The sequence below is a fragment of the Typopeltis vanoorti genome, chromosome 23 (genome assembly GCF_054136105.1).
Source record: "Typopeltis vanoorti isolate ZY-2024b chromosome 23, IOZ_Tvanoo_1.0, whole genome shotgun sequence".
Taxonomy (NCBI): Eukaryota; Metazoa; Arthropoda; class Arachnida; order Uropygi; family Thelyphonidae; genus Typopeltis; species Typopeltis vanoorti.
Genome location: NC_143571.1, coordinates 91,981,994 through 91,994,081, shown reverse-complemented (window position 1 = coordinate 91,994,081; position 12,088 = coordinate 91,981,994). Strand labels below are relative to the sequence as shown.

The 12,088-nt window shown below is 38.7% G+C and overlaps 1 protein-coding gene across 1 annotated transcript in view; it reads right to left on the bottom strand.

Annotated features, from left to right (window-relative positions):
• Nucleotides 1-1,496: 1,496 nt before the first annotated feature.
• LOC150094062 (brain-specific homeobox protein-like) overlaps nucleotides 1,497-12,088 on the bottom strand; it is an 83,524-nt gene continuing 72,932 nt past the window's right edge. The window contains exon 3 of the mRNA XM_090412943.1: nucleotides 1,497-1,736. Coding sequence (XP_090269069.1) covers nucleotides 1,497-1,736 — 240 coding nt within the window. The remainder of the gene's footprint in view (nucleotides 1,737-12,088) is intronic.

The window sequence follows — 12,088 nt, the reverse complement described above, 5'->3', positions numbered from 1 at the left end:
AAACAATGCCTAGTCTATAATTAAAGTCGATCACCCTTTCCTATCTTTTATAAGTTAGTAGTTTCACCAAATCTTTGTATCAGAAGAGATCTTATCAACGCTCTATCATATGAATTTCTCACTCGCTTATTGGCGGTGGTAATACACTCTGATGGATTTCCTGGGGAATTTTTTTAGCGACTTTGCTGTCCTGGTGCTTCTTTTCTTTTCTTCGTTGGGCAGCCCAAATGAAGAGCCGTGCAGCATTCCAGTCTTTGAAGTTGCTGATTGAGGTTTTAATATTTTCAGCGGCGTGCCACCCCGAGGATTAAAATGACAGCAAGAATTTCTGTCCTTAAATGTCTCGAGATCATTTCATAAGCACGTTTTGTTTCTGTACCTCATACATCGTAGACTTCTGTCTGTTTCAATTTATTTTTCTACTTAGCGACCACTTCCATTCGGAATTAGCTGAACGGTAAAAGATTTATTTAGTGCCAAACAAGCATATCGGACGCTTTATTAAAAACTAGAACACTTCTTACACATGCGTCGACATAGTCAAGCTGGTCGCTGACGCACAAGGTGTGGGTACATGGTTGTTTGTGGATGTATTCGCACTGGACAATGAAATTCATTGTCCAGTGCGAAACCACTGATTAGGCTGAAAAACGTCTTCCTCTGTTCTTGGGAATAGAGAGAATCACTTCGAAGTGAGAAAATTGGAGGAAAATTGTAGATAGGAATTTAGTAATGATGTAAATTTTTCATGTAGTACTACCATATCCTGTACACCCCCCCCTTCAGGGTATATATCAGGAATTTGATGATGATGATGAGCAGAGAAAGCTTCGTGAGATTTCCATGCTTTAACAGATGTTGATAGCTTCAACGAGGACGAAGAGTGAAGCCGGAGTTTTGGTCACGAGACAAGTGTGTTTCATCTTGGACAGTTTTTGGCACAATCGTACAGAATGATTACTAGCGGCAAGAATTATTTAGGCGACTACATGTATAACTGTGCTTGAATCATCAGAGGCTTAAAATGTTTGTGTTAATGGTGCTGACTTTCGATCTTTTTGATGGATTCCGCTACCGAAATCCTCTATCGAACTCCTGATGAATCGGAAAAAAGAAATCGAAACAACGTCAGTTTTGGACATTTCTTTTATTACTTCGAAACACAGAAACCGGGTTAACACTAATAAATACTAAGACAGAACAGCTCGGTTAGTAACCTGGAACACCCCTTAGCTTGTCGGAGGTCACACGGCAAGTTCGTCATTTTTCGATGTCTGTCAACCGTCCTAACACATTGCAAGAAGTTTATCAGCGCAGGAACTTTTGGAGAGGACCACGCGCACATACTCTCGCTCGCTCACTTGCACACATCTGCATTCGCACACTATCTAATGTTCGTTACTTTCGCGTCGGAACGTCCCTTTGTAAAGTCTCATAAGCACGTGCGCATGCCGTTCACTCTCTGTTTCTCTTTCCACGGTGGGATTCCTGCGAAGTTAATGGTCGGTCTCTCCCACCACATCCACGTCTTGATCGAGCAGACTGCTGCTGCTGTCGTCTCGTGTGAAGCCATCTCGCCGCACGGGAAGTCCTCTGCCGTCTCCGTGCTCTACGATCCTCGTCGTGGGTCGCTGTCCTGGAGTATCCTGATGAGATGGTTTGCTGACAGTTTCTTCGTTGACCTTCCTCATCTGTTTCTTGTGCTTCATCCTGCGATTCTGGAACCACGTCTTTACCTGCAAATAAAAAAAAAAAAAAAACGTGCAGGTAATAATGAGTTCTAACAGTGCGCGGACACACACACACACACACACACACACACACATATTTTATTTGTTCCTTACAAAAGTAAAAGTATCCTCTGAATATGGATTCCTTAAAAACGTTTATGTTAGTCTTTTATTGCACCCTAATGCAAATGATGTTGTAAAACATTTTTACCTAATCGAAATCCCCTTTGTTGTTCTTGTAATTTTCTTCATGGCGCCTTAACTAGAATTATTTTATTGACAGAATCCTTTGCTTAGAGCACCGAAGAATTCTTCAAAATCGATCTGTAAATTACTGAACATAATTCAACAGGAGACGTAAGTGAAGCTGATTCGGAGAATAGCCTATACTCAGTGCAGAGAATAACAAGTGAATAAAAGAAAAGTAAAAATGTAAGATTTTTCGTTTTTACTGTTAGCACTGGTTGATAATATTTCCATGCTTGTGGGCCAATTCGCATTCAACTTCATAGCGGGGGGGGGGGTGAACGTCTAGTCTCATAACACCTGAGAAGGTATCATGAGGTTAAAAAAAAAAAAAGAGAAAGGTACGTCTCAGGTACATTATTCATCAGGGAATATTTATTTTTCTTAACTCTAAAAAGAAAATCGGAAATAGGATACTGCGTTAGAAATATATTTTACTTAAACAAATAGGTGAAATACATTTGAAGGAAGTAAAAAAATGAAAAAAAGATTTACATTTATATTTTAAAATTATTAAGAAAACAAATCGGATTTTAAGGTGAATTCTATGGTTAAATGTTCGTGGCCAGTTCGCCAGCATCAGCTTTTAAACTTCATGTAGAAATTATACTTAACTCAATGTGCATTTGGATCGATTTCGAATTTATAAAGGTTTAAGTGTTAGAAGCTATGGTGGCGAAAAGTAGTGTTTTTACAAAAGAGGACAAAGTTTTTTACAGCTCGAAGAAGCTATTAATGTGATGTGCTTACGCCAATGACAGGTGAAATCTTGACTAGAGACTTGAATATTATCAAAAGTAGTAAGAAGTAAAAAGTGAGATCTTTGCCTATGACTTAAATTTGTTCAGAAATTGCACCCCTTTTTCCTGTATAATTTGAATGAGTTCTGCAAAGTGGTTGACGTCATGATATTTCCAAATCATATCTGCTCATTTAAAGTCAAAATAGTTTCATAAATTCTGAACTCTTATGCCAATGACTTTTGACCAGTGGTTCTTAACCTTTTCGAAGTCGCGGAATACTTTTGATTATAAGAAAAATTTTGGCAACACCAAAAGTATTCAGGTCATAAAACTAACAATAAATAATATGCACGGACTTGCCTTTTGTAAAAATGGAATTTATTTTACTCCGATACTTGAGCTTGTCTGCTTTTGCAGATTTCAGCAATATCAGGTCTAATATGTGACATAGCTCTCCTCATTCTTTGTCTATATTAGAAAGTCTTTCACGCTTTTTAGTTTTTATATGGGTTAATATTGAGAAACCGAGCTCACACAAATAGGATGTTCAAAACCGTAACAAAATTTTCAGTGCCTTGTGGAGAGAGCTTTTCTCCAAGCCGAATAAAGCTTGGACAAAAATCCAAAATTCCTCAAGAGGTATTTCAGAGATTTTCATTTTTAGAGTACGATCCGTTGACAGGTAACTAATTGTTCTTCTTCTTCTTCTAAAGAAAATTCACAATGTATTAATTGTGCCAAATGGATTTCCTATCCAGTCATAAATGTGTGTATTTAAGGAAGGAAAGTAACTTGAAATCTTTTCTTCCAATATTGTTAAATGTTCTGTTATAACGGAAATAATTCCCTCGACATTTTTATTATGAAGCGAAGGAAACATATCAACTGTATTTTTTTCTGATATGCGGCTTTTCCAAAGTGATACTTTTTTTTTTCTGAATAGTTGGCAATTTGACAGTGGATGTCAAAATATCAAAATATTTTCATTTTTCCTTTGGATATTGTATTAACGCTATTTGCGTAATTAAAAATATCGGCGAAATATGCCATTTTAACACGCCAAATATCATTTTGAAGACATTTTACAAAAGCATCTGTACCTTAATTTTGAAAAAAAAAGCCAATAATTCAGTCTTAAGTTCTAATATTTGGGATAGTACTTTACCCCTGCATAATCATCTTATTTTATTGTGCAGAAGCGAAGATTCGTACTACTTGACTTCCATAGATATGCAATTTTTTTTTTTTTTTTTTTTTTTTAAAGCGTGCTTTTAAAGGTCTTGACTTGATGTGATTTACCATATTTACAACTTGGTCTAGTACATGTTTTAATATTGCCGGTAATGTTTTTGAAACTAGGGATTCTCTGTGCACAAAACACTGCGTAGGTATAATATATCCTGCAAACACATGACCAATAAACGATATTCCATTGGTTTAGAAGTCAACGCGCATAGCAGTCTTCAGTTGTTAGGATCAGAGTAGCCAATTACACTCTGAATGTGTCATGTGACATCTTTTACCGGCGGAACACTTGTAACCAGTTCGAGGAACACCGGTTAAGAACCACTGCTTTAGACTCAAAACTAAAGCTTGTCTTTGTTCTACGTTCAGGTCCAAATTGCTAATGGTTTTTATCATGCAAGATTATTCTACGGAAAACAACCCTTGAATGTGAACTACTGTATCTGATCCCACACATGAGAAGTCCCAAGATCGATGATACGACATCGTTTCATCGATCAAGTTTTTTTTTAAAAACCGAAGGTTGTACTCATTGGGAAAAACAGTACGAAGAAGGCTCTTCCAAAAAACAGAGGAGGCAGATGGCATGAAGGAAGATGGTGGAAACTTTGGTTCGATATGTTTGGTGTTGGTTATACTCGTGCAAACGTTGTCCAGTGGCTGCCGCAATTCTTACATAATGAGTGACAGTGGCCAGTTCAACAAAGCAACACTCATGAAAGACGTATAAAAAGACATAATGCAAGAACAGAAAGCCTATGGGAAAGTGACTGGAGGAGTCTATGACAGAGGGGTCACCTGCAAGGGGATTGCTCTCTTGTGTATGCAGTCAAGAATTCTTAGGAGGAAAGCGTCTGGTGAATCACTCCAAATGTGAGAAAAATATTTTATGGGTGGTCAGATTTAAGATTTAGAAAGAATAAGAAGACGAGCAGGAGAGAAGCAGTGTTTTGAACGAAGAAGAATAACAAATTCAATCTTCTTATCCATTCTAAATGACTCCGACTTTTACAATTATTTTTGCAACTGAATAACTAGCAGACAGTTCTGAGTGATTAATTTTTTCTTTACTGTGTTTTGTCAATCTATCAAAGACGTCGTCAAAGTACTCATTTTATTTCATCTAAATTCACGGATCAAAGAAGGAAATTTTGCGTTACGTTTATTCTCGTAATGAATCATTCCTCCATAACACAAAACGCATTTCTGTCAGATAAAACAAACCAGACTCTCGATTAAAAAAAGAAGAAGAAGAAGAAGAAGGAGGAGGAGAAGGAGAAGGAGAAGGAGAAGAAAAAAAACCTATCTGTTCACCAAATCGTCTTTTAAAATATTTGTCCTTCCTTACCAACTTTCCGTTACTTCGATGCGATGAAGCCACCCTATGCAGTGCACAACCGCTTACAATCGTTCACCTTCTTTACACCACAAAATGATGCACAGTCATCTTCCCCATCCGAATATGTCATACTGATAGTTTTCGAATAGATTTGAACGCAATATATACATCAGATTTGCATAGAACTTGCTGTCCGTATCGATGCCCCTTCAAGTTAAGATAAGGCCATATAACATTTGATCTTTTAACATCCAATTGACTTTTATTTTAGGGCTGACATTGCGCCCTTCGATTGAAAAAGACCTGAGTTCGATTGACAAGAGGAATATTTATTTGGATTTTTTGAAATTGAAGGTGAATTAAACAGATCTTACGGAGTTAGCAGTTTTTTTTTTTTTTCTGCTGGTTAAAAGTGGGGTTTTGCATCCCGCATACAGACAAATGTCACACGCAATTTACAGGTACAAAATACTACTAGGGGTTAGTAGATGGAGGATATTCAGGATTAAGTAGTGGAGACGATGAATTGTGAGGAATGGGGTGGTGTCACTCGATGCGTTCTTGCACTCCTTGGAGGTGTCACGTAATAATGTTAATAAAACTAGGCTAGCAATTACATAATAATAAATGTTAGCCTGGTGATTGTGTTTGTATCAGTTGGTAGTTTTTATGTTTTCTAGTTTATCCGAATGACTGAGCTGCGTAGACCAACTGGAGTAAACGGATGCACACGTTTGTGATAGTGTGAGATGATTGGATATACCAGTCTGTCAACGTACAGGTTAGATAGATCGAAATAGTGAACGGTGCCAACTGGGAGAACTTGTAATTAATGTGTCATTGTATGGAAAAGAATACATTTCTCGTTCATTTGTGAACTTAATGAGTTACTTGGAATTAATTTTGCAATTTTTCGCAATTTCTGAGTTGAGCGCCACTATACGAGAAATGCGTCATCTACCATGCGAAGTCGCCTGCGAGTTTATGAGAATACTCAAGAGTTGATCTCCCAAACTCCTTGCGATTCCTTCAATGATATTCGGTGATGGAATCACAACTGCTAACAGTATTGTTATTACGAGATCAGACAATCGAGATCAAAGTAATGCCGAAGCATTTGACAACAGTATAAATATATAAATTTTACAACAGTACAGAAAACTTCGAATAGATCGACATTCACTGTGATCCATAAAGATCCAGGATGAGTGTAATAATCTCAGCAAGTTACGTAGTCATCATGCTGGAACTCTGCACTTTTATGGACTCCAAATTGCAGAATAATAAAAAAAACTTCTTTAGCCAAAATTGTCCTCGGTCTAGGGGCCAAAATTTCTTTGGTCCCTAGACCGAGACGCGACTTGTAAACACATGTGACGTGTGATGCCATGTGTTTACAACTGCACTTCCTAAGTTACTGTTACTTAGCATACGCACTCTGCTTCTTCACGTGGTATGCGCTATTTTTATAAATCTTTGCTAAATACACTTCTCATGCAAAATGCCGTTTCTTGTTCTAAGCAGTCACACACGAGTCCAACAGATTTGTTTATCGATACGAACAACCTCCGATTCTGATTATATTCCGTACGATATGAGATGCTCCCAGCACCTCATCAGTCGAACACCCCACTAAACCATTCGTGTATTTAATGATGCGTTGTCCTCTTAGAGTGTAAACTACGCTTCGGAAGCAAAATTCAGTTTCTGTCCATTTGAGAATTTACTGATAAAAGGCAGTCAATTTTAGTAATATCGTCGACGTTGTATATTTCGATGTTTTTGTGCGTGTTATTAGCTCTCGAAGAATGTGCTACAGACCTTGTCGCTACCACGATCGCCCTTGTGTGTGCGTGTGCGGTGAGCGCGATTGCGCGCGTGTGTGTGCGTGCGTATTGGAAATAGCGAGCATGCCTGTCCTGAACAGTCCTTCAACGATTCTACAATTCTTCTAACGCTGCACTTGAAACATGCAGAATTTCAGGCGCGCATGTTCTGTTCTTTGAATTCTCCATTTTTTCAGAGGAAGCAGAAAGTAGCAAAGGCACAGTTCCTTAATGATGCTTTACAAGATATTAATCAATAACTCAAGCTATGATTTAAATGAATAGCGAATGATCCACTGGATTGTACTCCGCCTAGCGGAGGAGATATGTACTAATTGTAATGGTGTCACCTGACGGTCAGTGCAGAAACTTTTTTATCTTAGCTGCCATCGCCGTGCAAAATTAATCAAAGACCCTTATTTTTCGCTCTCTTTCGCCTCTCACAGTTAAGTAAGGGGTTCTTCCTGTGAGTTTCGCCCTACTTGATGACTGCGCAAACAAACAGACCTTGAATACCTCGCATGCAAATTGAAATGCACTGCATAATTTGGTGCAGTGCTTGAAAAGGAAACTACCGCAACATTACTCGCAGCTAGGAATTTCGAGTGGAATAATTTGGAGATACGCTGCGCTTTAATTTGAGATGACTCCAAAAGAGCCGCGTCCGACATCAATGTAAATTTCAGCCGAGATTCATAACAGAGCTTGGTTTGCTCTTTTTTAACAAACAATCAAGACGCACATAGCGAGTCATTGACTACTCATTACAGGAGTCGTTGGAGCTGAACTCGGCCTGATGTAACTGCGGTTTTAAGTTGAATGTCACAGTTCTGTCCTTTTATTCGGCAGAAGCATCTGCAGGATTCAGTGTACCAAATTTGAAGGATTGCAATGGAAGAAGAAAACAGGGTAAAATGTGCAGAAATACTGCAGGTCGCATCGTTCAATCGATTTCAACAATTGTTTCCTGGAGCGATTTACTCCCTTCATCTAAAAATAAGTGATATTTCACGGAAAACATTTCATATGTATAAAAGTGAGTAAAAAAAAAAGTGAGAAAACAAAATGTTGGCACTATTTAGAAGCAGGTAGTGGGCTGAAATTATTATTTTAATCGTGAGAATGCAAATTCGCCTCAGACGCTCGAGGTACCATACGAGTAGCATATTACATATAAATAAATATAGACAGAGCCAAAGCGAAGCCTCTCTGGAAGCTGATGTTTCTCTCGCAATCACCCGACTGGGAGCACTTTACAGCGTGTTTGCCAGATGATGTTCTCCCGAGCGTGGAGAGTTGAAGGTAAGCTTCGTCTCCTGGGCTGATTCCATTCCAAATCTTTATAATCTGTTGTTCGCACGTCCATTTGCATTGGTTGTTATTTCGGAACTTCGACATCACTTTACAATTAACCCTAAACTATAACCCTGTAGCACAGTTAATGATTTGAAGACAATAGTCGAGCTAGACGGAGCTGTTGGGTACGTGAATATAGCGAACGGGTGACAAAGCCGAAGCTATTCATAATACTGTGCCCTAAACCACGCTTATTAGTGAGCTGTATCAACGGCAATTAAAGCAGTAAGCCATAATACGGGGATTTCTAAGTGCCTTCTATTATATCAGCGAATTACTGCCAGCCCAACTACGACGCAACTCCTAAACAAACCAAACGGGCTGTGTTCGCAATAAACGGAGCTGTGGGATTAGTAATAATGCACTAATACGAAATCCGTTTGCATCTCGAACCGTGTTTAGTGTGCAGAAACATCCTCAGGACAATTCCTGCAATGTCTGTCTCGGCATTTGCCGTTACTGCGTCTCTCTCTCTCTCTCTCTCTCTCTCTCTCTCTCTCTCTCTCTCTCTCTCTCTCTCTCTCTCTCTCTCTCACACACACACACACACACACACACACAATCAAAAACACACATTTAATAAAATATTTTATCCAACTAAAATAGTTCTGCGACTGCGCTGTTTAGATAAGGAACTGAGACGGTATCCATTCTGATAAACTGGATCAGACCAAATTTTTTTCGTCTACGAACGTATACGGTTAGCTCTATAAAAACAGCCAAACCTCTCCATTCAGTTGTTGTAATTGTAAGCAACACCAAAACGGTAACATCCTGTAATAACATTTTAGGAATAATGTGTTTACAGAGTTACGTCCTTCCAAATATTTCTTCTTCCGTTAACCAGTAGAGAAACATTTGGGATTTTATTCCGATTCCATATAGAGAGAGAGTTTTTTATATTGGAAGAGAGAAAAGAATGAGCTAAAAGAAGAGACAGAGTGATGGTGGAAGAATTACAGATATCGAAGTAAGTGGAGAAAGAAAGAAAAAAAGAAAGAATGAATGAATGAATGACAAACAGCGAGGTGAGGAAGAGAGAGAGAGAGAGAGAGAGAGAGAGAGAGAGAGAGAGAGAGAGAGAGAGAGAGAGAGAGAGAGAGAGAGAGAGAGAGAGAGAAACTAACTTGATTTGAATTGCCGAAGAGGCAGCTAGACAAGTTCGAGTTTCCAGGAGAAAAACAAAGCAGCCTCCGCAGAAGACTAACTAACTCACCTTCTGTTGAAAACCCTTCTCAAGGTTCCTTTTGCTTCCTCGAATGGATTCAAACCCAAATGTTTTCTGCCAAAAGAAGTGTGCTATATTATGCCTACAAATGCGCTGAGAAAATGCTTCAGAGAGAGAGAGAGAGAGAGAGAGAGCTGTATTCTCGGTGAACATCGGCATCTTTCTCCAGGCATTCTCCTCGTAGTGTTGCCGCTCTTTTCCCTCAACTCCTTCTGCTGTGAGTGCCCGAGTTCATTTTCATTCTTCTTTATTTCCATTTTTAAAAGTTCGTTCGCGTGTTGTGATCTTATTTTTGGTTGCCGTAAGCGTGGTTTAGTTTCGCTTTCTTCTACTTGCGAGGGTGTTCCTTACTAATCTGTTTGCTCTTCCGCCCCTGCTCGGATCCCTCCCTGTTTAAAAAGGTGTTTGTTTCCACAATTAAATTCCATAATTAATTTATAATGAACGTTGTTTTTAATTACGCATTATCAGAGTAATCTGACTGCAATTAGCGACTGCACAGCGTCACTTCCTGGACAATTCGGAAATCGCTTCGTTTATATACCGCGACTTCTTTAAGAATTCTCTGCTGTTGAACGTTGCGCAATCTTGTTTGTTGTCACTGATGGGATGTTCATTAAGTTTTTCTATCAGACTGCAGAAATTACTTAATTAGTTCTCTCCACTGGCATTTTTAGAACGATGCGATGGCTGCTCGTAGAGATTCGCCTCCTCCTCCACTAGTTGTGGCCTCCACAAAAACCCCGCATCTGCGTCTCATTCCTAATTAACGAACCAAAGTAATTAACGATGATCACTTTGTTTCGGGTCGGCTAATTTCCCTCTGTGTTTGTGAGCAGCAAGAAGGTGCTCGGACACGTTTCGCTGCCGTGCGAGTGACGTCACCAAGTAAGTAAGACAGTGTTTTACAGAGGAGATTATCGGGGATTTAAAGTATCACTGCAGCCGATTAAGTCGTCGTTTTTTAAAAAGACAGCTTATTTCTCTCTCTCTCTCTCTCTCTCTCTCTCTCTCTCTCTCGAATGAAGCTCGCAAACTGTTTTATATTTGTGTGTTTATCGATGAATGATGATAAACACACAAAACTGCGTTGTGAGCAGTTCTCTCTATTGAACCTCCGCATACTCCGCTAATACTGCACTGTTAGTTTCAAAAGCATAAAACACATTCGATCGATTATTTCAACCAGGAATGCTCCTTTCACTCAGCTACCACTCTTTACATTATCGGTGCACAAACTACAAACTGAGTCCCGCTAACCAAAGAAATTCATTAAAAAAACAAATCTCCCTGGCTGTCGAACCAACGGCAAAATGCTAAAAAACTGCTTATAAAAATATCTTAAATAATGAAGACAGATTAAAATACACTCGTCGTTTCTTAGTGTGCAACGTATCCAATATTAATTTATTGTTAGAAAAAATGTTTTTTTTTCTTCACTGAATTCCAAACGTTTCAGCAAGCCATAAAAATTCTCAGTTCTTTTCACGCTGTTAATACTAATTATCAAAAACACAAAACTAAATAAAACACTTAAAAAATCCCTTACTTGACAACAATAATTGCAGATAATTGAAGAAAATGAGTTTTATGAGGGGGTGGGGGAAGGGTTACTAACAGATTGGATGACTAATTCAAAACTCTCTGTGGTACTCCTTAGTACTTTAACCGCGAAGACGACACAAAGTTTGAACATCTAGCCCTAGAGGAATCTTTAACGGAGGTATTTCAGAAGAAGAGAGAAGAGTTAACCGACTTCACAATATGGGAGTGAAAGAGATTTTCCTCAAGTAAACTCGTTTCTTTTTTGTTTTTTTTTTTATATCCGCAAACTGTCAGAAGAATAGATGCAGTTTACACAACACAAAATTTGGAATTGGCATTCAGGAATTGGCATTGAATGCACCACAGTGCTTCATCAACCTCTCCAAATGATTCAGTGCAAGTGGCATCTTTCAGATGGATTGAGTAATTGGAAAATATTTCCAGAATTGCTTAAGCAATGTTTTATTTCACGTATCACATAATCCTCGTCATGAAATGGAATTTACGGGGAAATCCAGCTTGAAATGCGTAAGCTGAGCAGCTTTTAGACGTTTGAGAAAAGAAACATGGCCATGTTTGATGACAAGGTCAGCGCAGTTTGGTTTATAGACCTGTTATCATCGCAACTTTGCTGCATGGTTGCGTGAAACGTGAACCAAGTGTGCAACGGAAAGACATCGGAAATTTTAGTGAAGTCAACATCACGAGTATTAAAGCAATAATTATTTACAACTGTGTGCGCACATATTACCACCAATGGATTGGTAATATCACCTGCATGGCAGACATCTTCCCAGAATAGATCTTATTCCCTGAACTACATGGAAAAG